Below are 16,616 nucleotides of genomic sequence, written 5' to 3'. Positions count from 1 at the left end.
TGGGGTACAAAGTATTCAGGAAAAACATCACAAGGAAAGTGACATTTGAGGTGGCTTGATATGTAGGTGATTTGTAGCTAGGGGAAGGCATTCTCGGAAGTGAAAAGAGAAAATGAAGCCAAGTCCAGAAATAAAACAAAACTGCATTACAATGTATTTGTACTATTTGTACTAGTATGTTCTAGCAACCAGAAATAGCTTATCAAGGGGGAACTACAAAACTTTGGGCTTGTATAGACTTCTTCAATTTTGGTTTTTGGGCCATACCCTGCTGTGCTCAGGACTTACTCTGGGCTCTGGGCTCAGGGGACTATAAGTAGTGTTGGTGATTAAACCTGGGTCCGTAACACGTAAAGCAAGTTCGTGTGTGTGTGTGTGTGTGTGTGTGTGTGTGTGTGTGTTTAATTTCATTGAATCACCATGTGGAAAGTTACAAAGTTCTCAGGCTTATGTCTCAGGTATACAATACTCAAACACCTATCCCTTCACCAGTGCCCATATTCCACCACCAAAAACCCCAGTATACCTCCCACCCCCCACCCCCACCCCCACCTGCGTAACTGATGAATTTCACTTCATTTTCTCTTTACCTTGATAACATTCCATATTTCAACACAAAACTCACTATTGTTGTTGGAGTTTCCCCCCCAAAAAAGACAGCCCTACTGCCAAGGAAGCACTTGATAATTAGTTTTCCATTGCTGAGAATGAAGAGATATGAAGTCCCGCTGCTCCAAGTACACAACTCTTTTTTTTTTCCTTTTTCTTTTTCTATTCTTTTTTTTCTTCCCCCTTCCTGCGCCACCCAGTTTGTACCTGCTTAATAGACCTCATAATATGGTGGACGCCACGCCTCGTTTCTCCCCGAAAATGGGAAACAACCGGGAAAGAGAGATATTTCCTCTCCTCGGCTGGCGTGGGGCTATGGCTTAGTTCACAGTCTAGAGAAATGGCTGCTACTTTGATTACCTTCAATATTTCAACAAAAAACTCATTGTTATTGTTTGGAGTTTTCCCCCAAATTCAGACCTGCCAAAAAGGAACCGTTTCACATTGCTGACAATTAAGAGATGTTAAGTTGCGCGGCTGCTGCCATGGCTGCGTGGTTTTGGATTTCTGTATAAAGTCCAGGGAAAATTCTGCCAGAAATTGCATCACTGCAAGCTTTTACTTCCCTTTTGTGGTGCTCATAAGATGGAAAAGCCTGGAGAGAGAAACCCTTCCCTGCTGGCGCCGCATGGGGCAGCGGCTCAGTTCACAGTCCAGAGGCATCTCTGCGAGCTGCTAGTGTCCAAAGTAGTTCAGTTGGCCTCCGGGATCATTTTCCTGCAGCAGCGGAAAGGCCAGACACATGTGGCCGGTGCACTTAAATATCGGCTGAGGGTGGGCCGGTACCCCTGCCCCCCAGGAACTCCTGTGCGTCCCACAGCATCTGGGCTGGTACCTCCATTTTGTGCTCAAAAAGCGGTGATCGCCATGCTGTGCCCAGAAAGGAAGGGCTAGAAAGAGAAACCCTACCCCCCTGGCGCTGCATGGGGCAGTGGCTCAGTTCACAGTCCAGAGGCATCTCTGTGAGCTGCTAGTGTCCAAAGTAGTTCAGTTGGCCTCTGGGATCATGCTCGTGCAGCAGCGGAAAGCATAACGCTAGTTCTTATCTTGCTATGTAACAAACTTTCTGGCCCTATAGACTATCAAAAAATTTTTTTCTAATATTGGTCTGTGAATTAGAAAAATAACTCGAATTCACATCCTAGAATTAGAGAAACATGAGGCTTGAGATTAATGATTGCCTAAAGACACTGAAATACCAAAGGCAGGAGTTTAGTTTGGACACATACTACCAAGTTGATCTTTGGCAGACACACGGTGTTTTTCCCAGTTGTTGGATCTTTTATTTTGCTGGGTAATTTGTGAAGGAAGGCAGGCTTCTCTCCCAGTTGTTAGAACCTGAAAGAAGCCTGGGAGAAACGAATTCACTGCCCTCTCTGGTGACCAGGCCTAGGGTGGACATGTGGCCAATGAGATGTGAGGGCAGAATTTCTAGGGCAAAGTTGACTGTCAGAAACAATAGAGCCAACCACTTTCATCTCAGTTTGAGAGTTGGGCAACAATGTAATGCCTGAAGCGACACAGCTCTGAGATATTCCATCTGAGAATGAAAATAAAGAGCATAACAATCCTCCCAGTTCTCCAGAGGGTTACGGAGGGTAATCCAAACTTCCCTGAGGGAACCTTCAGCCCTCAGGCTCCAGGATGAGCCAACCTCCATAGCTGGTTTTTCTGGGAATCGCAGTTGACTATATCCAGATTCAGTTCTCACTAAGGACTGCTCTTCAAGGACCCTTTCTATCTATGAACACCTGAAGATTGTCTTATTCAATAAACACTAAAGATCAAACTTGTTCTACCGAGAATTTTCTCAATATTGACTCAATTCTGAGGGAACGCTCCTCTAGATCCCATTCAACTTTTCAGAATGACTCTATTACGTGAACAAGATGACTGGGTGGGAGTTTGGCTGCCTACTCAATGTCTACTCACCCATTTCTCTCTGAAACAACTTAATTTGGTCCTGAATTAGGTGGGGTAGGAGGATTCTGTTAAAGCCTATCAGCATAAGAGAGTCAACAACAGGTATTAGTCTATAAATATACAACCTACTTTGCCGTAATCAGACTTAAAGTCATGCCTTGGAAATGGTTTTTCTCTTCAGTTGAACAAAATACAAAAACAAACACATGACTGATTTCCCTGGTTATAGACAAGAGCTCTGAGATAAAAATAAGCTGAGTCTTGGTTGGCAACACTGAGCCTATTATATTTTGAGCCTAAGTCTCAACGTTGTTATGTAGGTGTTCCTTGAACATTGTTACATGCCTGTCAAAATCACCGTGTCTAGCACAGTATTGATATACCATCTAGAAGATTTTGTGGGGGAGAGGAGGCCGTGCTTAAGGCTTAAGCTTGGCTCTGCACTCAGGAGTCATCCTGGTAGGGATCAGGTAACCATATGGGGTGCTGGGGATTACATCCAGGTCAGCTGTGGGCAAGGCAAGCACCCAATCTACTGTGTATCATTCTGGCCCCCATCTAGCAAATTTTTCAGACTAATAGAACACTGGGAAGCCATACATGTTCTTTTTTAGAAAAGAATTGTGGTATAATTACAACAGAGTATTCAACTTCATATGCACATTACATACATATAATTGCTAGACTATAAGCTTAGAACAGGGTCCGTTTCTTACTAACCTTCCTAGCACATAATTGGTAAAGGGTATCTTCAGTAAAAACTGAGCCAACATTTTTCAACTTGCTGAGGACAGGATGTATGTCTACTACTCACATAAATGCTCAACCTGGGGCATTTCTGTGAACTAGACTTCTTCACTCTGTATTGTATGAAAAGTGCTGCTATGAATATTTGTTTAAAGACCTTGGTACAGCAAAGAATACAGAACTTGAACTCTAACGACCAGGACCCCAGTCTTAATCATTAATTAATTAATCAGGGCAGTATCTTGAACCTGAGTACCTGTATTTACACATGCAATAGAGATTGCTTTACCATTAGCCTCACATCACAACTGGGAGATGTGCAAATATCCTGAGGTAGGCCTTGCTTAAGGATTGTTGCTCTTTTCATCAACTTTCAAGATAAAGTGAAGATAGATGTTCTAATTAGGACACAAATGTACTTATGAATTAAGTTTTGGGAGGGGCTGGAAAGTTTAACATGCCATAAGCTCAGGTTTCATGCCTGGCACTGTACACAGCATTGCCAGGATAGACCCCAAAGCACAGAGCATGGAGCAGCTCCTAAATTTCAACAGTTGTACCCCCTTACATGCCCCTGCCCCCTCCCCCCAAAAAAAAAACAGTAAGGGAAAGGGCAGAAGTGATATAAGGGTTAATGATCTTGCCTTGCATGTGGCCAAACAGGTTGGATTCCTATGAGAACTCAAGACCCCCAAGCAACTCCAAGGACAGCTCCTCTGAAGTCACAGTAAGCCAGAGGCAGTCCACCCCCTCAGAACCCCTCGCCACTCCCCTCCAAAAAAGTTAGCGAATTATGGTAATTATGCACACAGTGTGCCTAACACTAAGCACTAAGGAAGAATGGACTTTTGAGACATTGGCTCCAACGGAACTGAAATTATGATCCTAGTCAAATCCAAAATGTAGCTAGACAAATATAGATTAATTATGCCAAATAGTTGAAGTCCTCTAAGGCAAGGTTCCCCAAAGCAGTCCAAAATCTAAAGAAATTACTTTCAAAAGACAAAATTAAAAAGGAATGATACTAATAATTTAAAATATTAAGACAAGGCCTGGCTGTCTCTTGCCTATAAGAAAGTTAAAAATTAAACAGTCCTGGAGACATAGGTCAACCACAAGTGCTGAGTGCAAGGGGCCCAGCCTGAATCTCTGGCGCTGTATGGTCCCCTACGCCACCTGGAGCAACCTCCACCCCTGCCCAAAGCTCAGGGCTCAGAAGAGCCCAAACACACCAGATGTGGCCAACAAATCAAATCCAAAGCCCTGAATGAGACACTATGGCAACTACACTTATTCTGATACTTGTTCTGAATTGGGAAAGGTCATTTTCTTCCATGTACCTAATCTTGGAAATTTCACTGGGTGAAATAATTTTCTGCTTTAGCTTACAAAAAATACCCACAGTATGCATAAAGATACAAGAATGTAAGAGAATAAGATTTGTTAACTCTTTTTAAAAACTAAATGTTATGTGAGGCCATGAACAACACAAAAGGAAACACACATGAACATTTTTTTGACCAGGGATATTTCCCCTCTTTTTTTTTTTTAATAAATTATAAATACATTTTTTCCCATGTGTTAAAGTGCATCAAAGAACTCCCCAAATTATTCAATCTTCCTCCTTCTTCAGGAATTATTCATTCAGAGCAGACCACCTACAGAAAGAGATTTAGTTTAGGAACACAGACTTCAAAAGATTATGCCAGACCTATGAAGTTACAGAATTAAGACCACTAGAAATAAATGCTTCAATCAAGCTAAGTGTTCTTAACAAACTGTCACAAATATTCTAAAAAAAATATTCAAAACATTTTACTCATGAAATAGAAGATAAAATCTTCAAAAGTCTACTTTTCCTAAAGACAAGCTACTAATTATATATATGAAACACAGCCCCCCAACAACTTAAACATCCCTTCACAATTATACATATGAAAACATCCCCCCCAGCCTAAAACATCCCTTCACCCAAAGTTAAGATGGTTTATTTTTACAGATATTCTAGCAAAGAGACTTGTAATCCCCTCCTGGCAAATTCAGATTTGGCACTTCCTGTGGAAAGTTACTTATTTAATACCAAGGGCACAGTAAAGGTAACTTTTTAAATCCATTAAGAAAAATGAAAAGTGGCAAATGGGGGTTAGAGATAGTACAGCAGGTAGGGCACTTGCCTTGCTATATATATAGCATTATAATAATAACTAAACATTCTTTTTTAAAAAAAAAAATTTTATTGAATCACCGTGAGATAGTTACAAGCTTTCATGTTTGGAGTAACTAAACATTCTTAAATATGGACCCTATCTAAAATCATTGTACTCAATCAATGCTAAAGTATATATTGTGGTAACTGTACTATAATATAACCGCTGTGTATTTTTCATTGTGGGAAATATATGCTAATATATTTAATACTATTAAACATAATGTTTAATATAACATATTATGAGATTTCAAATGACTTAACCAAGGAAGGGGGTAAGGGGGGTGGGGAGCGGAGTGAGTATGCGGGGTAAGGAGCTTGTCTTGCGTGCAGCTGACCCGGTGCTGCTCAATCCCCTGAGCACTGGCCCAAAAACCGAAAAGGAGAAGTAAAGGTGGCAAATGGGCTGTATGTAAATCAAGGAAGTCAATATTGGGCTTCTCTCAGGATAATTCTCACCCCCTCCTCTCCACATTCCTATCCTGAAATAAACAATGCTAAATGAGATATATTTCACTTAGTCACTGCACTTTATGCCATGGAGGTGGGGATGGGGAGACAGAAGGGGTTAAGGGACTTGCCTTGATACAACCAACCCAAGTTCGATCCCTGGCACCCCATATGGTCGAAACCACCAAGAGTAACCCCTCATCAGAGCCTTAAGCACACAGGGTGTGGTCCCCAAACCCTCCAAAAAACAAAAACAACAACAACAAAGAGAGACTGAACCAGCATGAAGCCTTTCAACATTTCAAGAGAACAGCTTTAGCACCTCTCTAGCCCACAGGATACAGGAGGAGCCACCTGCGGAAAGACTCCTGATTCCACCTCTTGACCAAGGACCTTCTCTCATCTTGGCATTACGATTCAAACGTTTGAACCACAGAATGACCTTGTTTCCTTTTCTTGGAACTGTGTTTCATTAATAGTCACTTATACTACATGTCTAAAATGAGCATATTTTAACATTAAATTCAGTAAAACATAATACTATCAGCAGTGCTCAGTGCCAGCACTTTTTTCAATCATTTTAGTCCCCAGACTGGACTCATAAGTTTTCTTCTGACTCAAGTTAAAATGATACCAGTTGTCCTTTCCTTGTATTTCTAAGCAGAGGTCCTCAGATTTTCAGTACAAGTAGCCACAGGGAAAGCAAGAAGGTTCAAGGGCTGCAAGTACGTGCTTCACATGTGGAACCCTGGGTTCAATCCCCGACATCACAGGGCACCTAAGTACTGCACTGGGAGTGGTCTGAGTGCTGCTGGGTATGCACCCCTCCCTTAAAAGCAGCAACTTAGGACTGAAGATCAAAACTACAAGCAAGCCCTGGGGCCAGAGAGATAGTACAATGAGTAGGGCACTTGCCTTTCCACTTGGCTTACCTGAGTTACATCCCAGGCATCCCATGCGGTCCCAAATGTGATGCCAGGAGTAATTCTCAAGTGCAGAGCCAGGAGTAAGCCCCGAGCATTGCTGAGTGTAGGGTAAATTTAAAAAATAAAAATAAAAAAACTACAAGCAATTCTAAAAACAACTATGTTGGCAACATAAAATCTTACTAAGTGAAGAAAGTGATGTGTGAAGTGCAGAAAAAATGGAAAATGAAAAAGACCTAGTTTCCCTTATTTTGCTGGGGAGAACAGGCTCTGTTCAGGGATCACTCCTGTCTGCTCTCATGTAACCGTAAGTACTGACAGGGATGGAACCTGGTTCAGCTGCATGGAAGGAAAGCAAGTGCCTGACCGATTCCTGTACAGTCTGATATACTGATTTTATTTCTACCATTGAGCCACTTTTCACTTGAAATCTTTTACTAACTTTATTATTCCTGCATTTCCCCGTGACAAAGGGGAAACCAATGGGGGATCAAACACTTGTTCCTCTTACAAATGTATTATACTGAAAATTTAAACATTATGTTTTCAATTCTGAGAAAGGTACTCTAAAGATCAAGCTATTCTTGTAAGTAGGATTCAAAAATCGAGTCGTATAATCAACAGACAGCAACTGAAAATCTGCAATCCACTATGCCCAAGATAGAGGTATTCTGTTCTGCTTTCTATTTTGCAATTTACAAAATCTATTTATACAAAAATCACTTAATATCCTCAACCCTGAAAAAAGCATGAAAAGCATGTGGCATTATCTCGTTATAGATGAGAAAATTCAGAAAGTTAAGGGACAACCCAAGGCAATGCAATCAGTCAGGTATCAGGGTTTCTAAATCTAAAGCTTTTGCATTTTCTCCACATTTTCTTTTAAACACAAATGAAGTGCCTGAGCAGGAAGCAGGAATTACTCACTCTGGCTCAGTAATGTAACTATGGCATTGTCTGGTCCTATGAGAATATAGGCTCCTTACAACTAGGCCAACTCTGAGTTCCATAGGAAATCAAAGATCAATTTTATTGCTCCTAAAAAAAAAAAATGCTTCTCAACACAGGCTGTCCTAAACACCAGCTTCACACATGTGATTTGGAAGAGATTTATCTAATTTTGAATGCAGAAACCATGTACAACTACAACTACTGAGATGCTGTCTTTAAAAATAATCAGTAGGGGGGCTGGAGTGATAGCACAGCGGGTAGGGCCTTGCACGCAGCCAACCCGGGTTCAATTCCCAGCATCCCATATGGTCCCCCGAGCACTGCCAGGGGTAATTCCTAAGTGCAGAGCCAGGAGTAACCCCTGTGCATCGCCGGGCATGACGCAAAAAGCAAAAATAAATAAATAAAAATCACTGTCATCCCGTTGCTCATCAATTTGCTTGAGCGGGCACCAGTAACGTCTCCACTGTGAGACTTATTGTTACTGTTTTTGGCATATCGAATATGCCACAGGTAGCTTGCCAGGCTCTGCCGTGTGGGTGAGATACTCTCAGTAGCTTGCCGGGCTCTCCGAGAGGGGCAGAAGAATCGAACCCAGGTCAGCCGCATGCAAGGTGAATGCCCTACCTGCTACGCTATCACTCCAGCCCAAATAAAAATAATAAAAATAATCAGTAAGTATACTTTTAAAGGACATAGCCTCTCCCTAAATTTATCTTGCAGAATGATTCACCCTGGGCTTTTTAAAAGACCCACTAAGTCTTTTTGTTGGGACACACCCAGCTATGCTCTAGGATAACTCCTGGCTCTGCACTCAGGAACTACTCTTGGTGGGCTTGGGGACCATAAGGGATGCCAGGGATCGAACCTGGGCTGGCAGTGTGCAAGGCATCACCTACACCTTACCTGATGTACTATCTCTGCTGTACAATCTCTCAGGTCCCAAAGATACTCTAGTCTTAAAGTTACTTAAGTCTATTATGTAACATAATAGCTACAGAGTAGCTGTAGTAATATTATTGTATTATCAGTGTGCCTATATAGAAGCAATCCCAAAACATATTATGGTTCTCGTTCAGCAAAAAGTAAAACTCTAGAATGGACTAAGGCCTTCATAAGCAGTGAAGTAGCTACAATGAACATGATAAGCTAGCTATTAGGAAAACTAAGAGTAAGCTGAAGGATTTCAGCCTAGACAGCTTCCACTACACTACACTGAGATTCTTATCAGCCCCAAACAAGTTTTTTATCACCCTCCCTTTTTTGTTTTTACAGCTCAATGGGAAAAACAGCATTTGTGAAATTCCAAAGAGCCAGGAAAAAAGGTAAACTAGAAAGAAGCCAGTCTGTTATTATTATTATATTAGTAAAACATAATAGCTTTGCACTAATAAATAAAAAGAGGGGCTGGATAGTACAAGGGTTAAGAAACACACCTTAAAGATCCCTGGCACCAAATGGACCCCAGAACCACAGGAGCCTAATACTAAACCACCCACTGGGTTAGCTAAGAATAGCTAAGAATCACCTAAGTTTCCCCTCACCCCTACTTCCCAACACAAGTCTCCGAGCACCAGTTAGGATCCCCTCCACCCCAAATAAAAGGTGGAGGTGAGAACAAAGGAAGTTTGCCTAGAGGAATGTTCCAGTTCCAACCTAACCCAGATGGAGCTGGAGTCCTTTAGAGAGTGTATCTTCTTCTGTATTCATTCACTAAATTACCGACTCTTTTATGTGTGAGGTGGAAGTTCTGGGCATATGACAAGGAAAGAAACACAAAGTTCCTCTCTGAAAATCACTTTCTAATTGGAGTACAGCAATGCAGATGATAAATACATTAGGCCTAGTTGATGGTGTTTAGCAACCACTAGCAATTAAACTTAAACTAAAAGGGGCCTGAGAGATAATATAGTAGGTGGCTATCCTACTGGATTGAAGGTACAGGATATTCTTATTATCACAGATAATGAAACATTCCATTGGACACTGTCCAGTGATAGGGAAGGGATGATATTTACATGTAGTGTTGGAATGTTTCTCTAAGGAGGCTTTTAAAACGGACAACTGAATGAAGTGAGGGAATGAGCCAAGTCATTCTCTAAAGAAAGAGCCTTCAAGTGTCTGTCATTTGTGGTATTCAGGGGCCGGAGAGACAGTACAGCTGTTAAGGTGCTTGCCTTGCATTTGTCTGACTAGGGTTTAATTCCCAGCAACCTGGCATCCCATAGGATCCCCTGAGCACTCCCAGGACTGATTCCTAAGTTCACAGCCAGGAATAAGCCCTAAGCATCAATAGGTGTGGCCCCAAAACAAAACAACGAAAATTTTAAAAGTTGAATTCAAATTTCTTCTTAAAAACTTTGGCTAGAAACCATTAGTAATGGTATTGTATTTGGTTTTTTCCTTTTGGGTCACACCCGGCAATGCACAGGGGTTACTCCTGGCTCTGCACTCAGGAATTACCCCTGCGTTGCTCAGGGGACCATATGAGATGCTGGGAATCGAACCTGGGTTGGCTTCGTGCAAGGCAAACGCCCTACCCGCTGTGCTATCGTTCCAGCCTCAGTAATGGTATTGTAAACCACAGAATATCAATCAATAAAAATTGTTTCTCCGAGTGTCAGTTTTATTAGAACACAGCTTGGTACAAAAGAAATGATACCAACCCCATGGGTTTTTTTTTCCCAGAACATTTTCCCTTCCTATTTAAATATATCTGAAGAGAGTCTCGGGCCGGGGCCGAAAACTGGCTCTGGCTCGCGCTCTGCCAAGATTCGACCCGGGTGGCCATGCCTTTGCACAGCCGCTTTGCTGCTGAACGACCAGGATCCAGAGCCAGCTATATTACTTCTGGTCCCAGCAAGTGCTTGCAGCCATGTCTCCAGACTGTGAACTAAGTTTTTGCCCCACGCCGGCTAAGGGGGGAAATATCCTTCCTTGGTTTTTCTTCCCTCTGAAAAGAAGCGGTGTGGCGTCTGCCATATTATGGAACTTTTAAACAGGTATGAACTTGGTGGCGCGGGGAAAAAAAAAATGTGTTTTGAACTTGAAACAGCGGGACGCTTGGGCAGTCTTGGGCTGGGGCCGGTACTGGCTCGCGCTCTGCCGAGATTCTACCCGGGTGGCCATGCCTTTGCATGGCCGCTTTGCTGCTGAACGACCAGGATCCAGAGCCAGCTACATTACTTCTGGTCCCAACAAGTGCTTGCAGCCATGTCTCCAGACTGTGAACTAAGCTTTTGCTCCATGCTGCCCCAGGAAGGGAAATGATGCAAAATTTCCAACTTAAATCTTCCTGGACTTAATTACTAAAATACAGAAGTCATATACCGCACGGCTGCGCAACTTTATACCTCTTCATTCTCATCAATGGAAAACCAATTATCAAATGTTTCCTTGTCAATAGGGCCATATTTTGTGGGGATAAACTCCAACAAGAATAGTGAGTTCTGTGTTGAAACTCCAACAACAATAGTGAGTTTTGTGTTGAAATACGGAATGTAATCAAGGTAAAGAGAAAATGTAGTGAAATTTATCAGTTATGCAGGTAGGGGTGGGGGGCTGAGGGGTGGGGATGGTAGGGACGGGTGTTTGAGCATTATATAACTGAGACATAAGCCTGAGAACTTTGCAACTTTCCACATGGTGATTCAATAAAATAAATTAAAAAAAAATATATATATATATATATCTCTGAAGGCCCTCAACATTAAAAACAAAGGAAAAAAGAGCATTTTTCCATAATTCAGACGACTGAGTTTAAAATTCCCACAGATTCCTTCTAATTCCGGTAAGACCGGGGTGAAGATGAAGTAAGAGTCTGGAGAAAAAAGCCTTCAAAGCCGTGTCCTGGCCCTATGACCGAGCAGGAGAGCTCAATGCTCAGGCCTCAGGCGGAGAATATATCTAGTTACAGGTGCTCTGGAATTCCTGTGTGTGGGTCAGGCACATGGCTCGAGCAATGAGCCACATCCCTGGCCCTAATTTAATTTTGTTAGCTCCATTCATCCCCGTTCCCTTCATTGTTGTTGCTGCTACAATGATTTTAGGGGATGCATATACTCTTAGTTGTGGTGCTCACGTTTTCTTTGCTAAAGCTTGTGTTCCTAAGCTTAATTCTCACCTTCCTGAATCCAATGAATAACTCAATTTATTAGCATCATTTTTCTCCCTACATTAGGGAACAATGTAGGGAAAATCAGTATTTTCCAGTGACAGTTAATCATGGTAGATTAATGGGATAATCTACCTCTCAGATTTAATATTGACAGTGACAACTAAATCTGTAAAACATGTTATTTCCAGTACATATACTGGAAGCCATTGCCTGTGGGTTCCTTCCCCCATCTGAAAGTACCAAACTCACCATTTCATATCTTAAATCCCAGGGCTCTCATGCATTCCTTGTGGGCCTCAATTAGGTGTCCACAGTGTTCTTCTCCTTTCTCAATGATGCTGTAAAAATAAATGTCATGTTATTAAACAAAGTGGGCACTAAGAACATTAGCAGTAAATATGCATACATGAGTGACAAGAATGCGGCAGAACTTGGGTTTGATGAAACGTAGCAGGCATACAGGCTTTTATTAAAAAAAAAAAAAAAGTTCCTTCTGGGCTCAAGAAGACTGGGTAATGTAAATCCTCCACCCACGTATCCCATCTCCGGGGACTCAGCAGTCACGCCCATAACCCACCTCTGACTGGCACCAAATAATCATGTCATTGGCCACATGCACATCCTTCTCTCCTCAAAGGGAACAACATGAAGCTCTCCATAACCATGCCACCAAACCCCATGCTAGGCTGTTTCACTCAGGGCCCCGAATGAAAAAGTGGGTGAGATCCCTCCCCACCCCAAGGGACCCAGCCCCGGCAGCTGGGTTCTTCCACAACTTTCACAACTCAGCCACTGCCACATTCATGGCTGCTCTAGGGCCGAGCCTGACCCACAAGTGCGTCTATTCCTAAACTGCGGCCACAAATGCACCTGCATAGTACTTCAAACCAAATTCTCTACCCATAGTCCAGGAATACTGCACCACATTTGAAAAGGTTCAAAATAAGAGGCAACCAATCTTAGTGGGAAATATACTTTTTTTTTTTACAGATAAATATATATATCAAAACCACAAAGGCTCAACCATTAACAATATGTTAGTGATCTCCTATAGAAGGGCTTAACAGGGGCCAGAGCAATAGCACAGCAGGGAGGGCATTTGCCTTGTACGTGGCCAACCCAGGTTCAATTCCCAGCATTCCATATGGTCCCCTGAGCACCACAGGAGTAACCCCTGTGCATCGCCAGGTGTGACCCAAAAAATTAATAATTAAATAAAAAATTTTTAAAAAATTTATATATAAAAAAAAGGCTTAATGGCCCTTGGGTGAAATACGACAATCCTCACACTCTTTCTTCTAAGGAGACTTTTTTCTAGCATTCTCAGCAGATTTTTCATAACAAACAATACAGAACATATTATTTCAGGTCTGCTTTGGGACAAGGATTGGGCTTGGGATGAAAACATCCAAAATATGATGGTAGGAAGGTGTAATGGTGGTGGGATTGGTGTTTGAATATTAAATGCAATCAAATTACTTTATAAAATAGAAAAATTTTTAAATGTTCTTATACCAAATGGCTGCTCTTATTGGTTCTTGCTGTATTTCCATACTCATAAAAATGTTCTAAAGATAAGCAGTCCAGGTGGTGGAGGTAACTGAGTTAATTATGTAGATTGAGTACTAACTATCTTTAAGCCAGCAATTCAGCCCCTTCTCTTTCCCTCCCCTCACATTCCTCTTCCCAACCCCAGGATATTCTTAGGGGGCCACAGCAGGAGAGTAGGGGGAAATGGATCAAAAATAGCTGGCTGATTCCTGACTACAGTTACCTAAGAGAGAAACTGTAGATATCTAAAGCAAATGAGGCAAAAAAAAAAAATGTTTTTTTAAAAGACATAAGGTTAAGTTCTTGTTCCAGTTACACCGTTCAGCAGCTGAGATGAACCTTCAAATGTAACAGACTACCCAGACAGTGTGTTCCTAATGAAGAGGAGAGCCCTTACACCCTGGGCCGGTACTGAACGCTGCAGAGAGGTAATACTTGTGACTGGTCATTAACATTAACGCTAAAAGTAACCCTGGGGTCACACTGGCTAGGCCTTCCTGCAGGAGGCAGTATTTTATTCCGTCTTCCAGTATTTGGGTGTGAAAGGGCCTGGGATCCAGAGTGTGCATTTTACAACCCCAAGCAAATGCTGTCCTCCACGTGGAGCGATCTTTGGCCACGTCTCCGGTAAAGTCAAGGCTCTAAAGCATCGTTTCTACAGGGTCGAGCCCCAAGGTGCTCTGCACGTCCCAGGTCGGACGGCAAGCGCAGAAGCGGGCGCGGGCGCCGACCTCACCCCCCCGCCACCGCCTCCTCCCGCGTCCCGGGCCGGAAGTCCGGCCTGTCCCGCGGCGGAGGCCCGCACGCGCCCCCCTGGGGCAGCGGCTCCGGAAGCCGGCCGCCCCCGCCCGCGCTGCGCACTGACCACGCATCGCGCGCCTTCTTGGTCTCCGGACAGGCGCAGCAGGGTTTCAGCGGCTTCTTCTCCTGAGACTCTGTTGGGGCCGGACTCGCGGCTGCCAGACCCGGCATCTTTGGCCCCCAAAACAAAGACGAGAACGGACACCTTGGACCCGGCCAACCTGCACCACGCGGATATGCCCGCAGCTACTTCCGGCCAAGCTACAGGAAGTCCCGCCTCTCAGACGACAGAGGAGGGCGCAGGGAAGGAAGGAGGATGGGGCGGGGAGGATTGCGTGTTAAACATGGAGCACATTGCTAGTACAGCAGGTAGGCCGTTTGCTTTGCCTGCGGCTGACCCGTGTTCGATCCCCGGCATCCTATATGGTCCCCTGAGTACCACCAGGAATAATTCCTGAGTACACAGCCAGGAAGAACCCCTGAGCATCACCGGGTGTGACCCAAAAAGCAGGAAAAAAAAGTGGAGCGCATGCGCAGAGCTAAAAAAGCCGGCTGTGAGCGCGCCAATAGGGCGCATGCGCAGAACTAGTAAAGGCGCAGGGACACTGTTGGAGCGCCCCATGTGTCACTCTAGTTGACAAGAATACCGAAGGGCCTTTTGGAGATTTCTCAATCCTGTACTCCCGTGAATGTGAAAATTGAAGGAAATAATTTGGTCAAGCTACACACGAGAAATCACTCCTGCAAGCAGTTCCCTTCAATGAGAAGACTCTTTCAAGCGTATTTTATGCTGCTGGGACTTGATAATAAGTCTTCTTCGGTCCTGCAGCTGTCTTTCCTTTACGTAGCTGGAAATGAATAGCGGGCGGGAATATGACAGAGCCGCCAGCAGCCCCTTGCATGTGAGACATTGGATGCATCCATGGCATCTCAAAATACAAAAGCAGAGAAATGAGTAGTAGGGACAGCTGATCAGTCCACAGGCGGTAAAAACAAGCCAAAAAAAAAAAAAAACCTTGCCACACTGTGGATGTTTAAAGTTCTACATGGGAAAGATAAAATTTAAATTCCTAGAGCAAAAAATTAAATAAACAAGTAAATTCCTAGAGGCTGAGGATACAGCTCAGTGTTAGAGCACATGCCTCACATGTTTGAGCATGGGTGCAATCAATAGCACTACCAAAGAATAAAAACAAAAATAGTAGATATCTAAGGGTGTGGAATAACCTGTTTGGCTAATTCAAAAACATAAAATGCAAAGTTAAAGTAACTGCAGCAAAAACCAAGGTTTGAGATTGTAGAGGATTTTAGGATTACAGTTAAATTGGCAAAAGATTTGAAATAATCTAAATCCAATTTGAAATCATCTTTAATAATATATTTACTTTGGGTTTTTGTGCCACACCTCTGACAGTGCTCAGGCATAACTCCAAGCTCTGCACTCAGGAATTTCACTTAGCCATGATCCAAGGACCATATGGGACGCCAGGGACTGAACCCAGGTTGACAGTGTGCAAGGTAAGCGCCTCAGCGACTGTACTATCTCTCCAGCCCCCAATTTGAAATAATCTTAAATGTAAGGAAATAATGCCTAGGATACTTAAGGAACTTATAGGAAATAGTAAGAGTAACCACAATAGAAAATTTGATAGGGGCATGAATAGCTAAAGCATAAAGATTGATTGATTGATTTGTTGCTTTTTTGGCCTACACTTGGCTGTGTTCGGTGCTCACTCCTGGGTCTGTGATCAGGAGTCACTCCTACCAGGCTTCAGGGCCCCTATAGGGTACTTAATCGAACACTGGTAGGCCCTGTGCAAGGCAAATGCCCTACCCACTGTGCTATCACTCTGGCCTAGAAGCAAAGTATTTAAACAACGCCTTTTTTTTCCTGTTTCCTCAGTTAAGACAAGAGAACATATAGAAAAAAATTCAAGGGCAACAATGCTAAGAGTTGATCAAGCACTATTAATCAGAAAAATGAAAAATAAAATACTCTTTGAAATGAAAAATAAAACACATCAGGGGTGGGGATCTTCTTTTGTGCCAGGGGCCATTAGGATGTTTGGAATATTATTCCCAAGTCTTACAGTAAAGACGACATGGACAGCTGATAAGAAGCATATGCCTGTCCCATCATGTTCCACAGCCAAACTACATTTGTGTGATTTCACACGCATTTTGTTGCCATGAGTTGGAATTCCCCATCCCAGATTTAGACTACTAAAAATTAGAAAAGTGAATGATGCCAGGTATCTGTGAGCAAACAGGAATCCTCGTGCTGGTGTTGAGAATATAACTGGTCTTAAGATTTGAGATGGCAGTTTGTATCAGG

The 16,616-nt window shown here is 43.0% G+C and overlaps 1 protein-coding gene across 1 annotated transcript; it reads right to left on the bottom strand.

Annotated features, from left to right (window-relative positions):
* Positions 1-4,790: 4,790 nt before the first annotated feature.
* LOC101537284 (cytochrome c oxidase copper chaperone) lies at positions 4,791-14,554 on the bottom strand. The gene is made up of 3 exons (XM_004606699.2): positions 14,346-14,554; positions 12,179-12,267; positions 4,791-4,937 (listed from the first exon to the last, which is right to left on the bottom strand). Exons 1-2 carry the CDS (start codon positions 14,450-14,452, stop codon positions 12,183-12,185), a joined length of 192 nt encoding a protein of 63 aa, XP_004606756.1. The 5' UTR covers positions 14,453-14,554; the 3' UTR covers positions 4,791-4,937; positions 12,179-12,182.
* Positions 14,555-16,616: the final 2,062 nt, after the last annotated feature.

Source organism: Sorex araneus, chromosome 2, assembly GCF_027595985.1.
Source record: "Sorex araneus isolate mSorAra2 chromosome 2, mSorAra2.pri, whole genome shotgun sequence".
NCBI classification, from domain to species: Eukaryota; Metazoa; Chordata; class Mammalia; order Eulipotyphla; family Soricidae; genus Sorex; species Sorex araneus.
The sequence above is the reverse complement of the archived record's forward strand: the minus strand, read 5'-3'. Positions and strand labels throughout refer to the sequence as shown.

Bases quoted from the DNA above. Each gene is read 5' to 3' on its own strand.
- LOC101537284 (XM_004606699.2), bottom strand. From the start codon at position 14,452: ATGCCGGGTCTGGCAGCCGCGAGTCCGGCCCCAACAGAGTCTCAGGAG. The intron at 12,268-14,345 runs GTCAGTGCGCAG...TTATTTTTACAG, and splicing joins AAGAAGGCGCGCGATGCGTG to CATCATTGAGAAAGGAGAAG.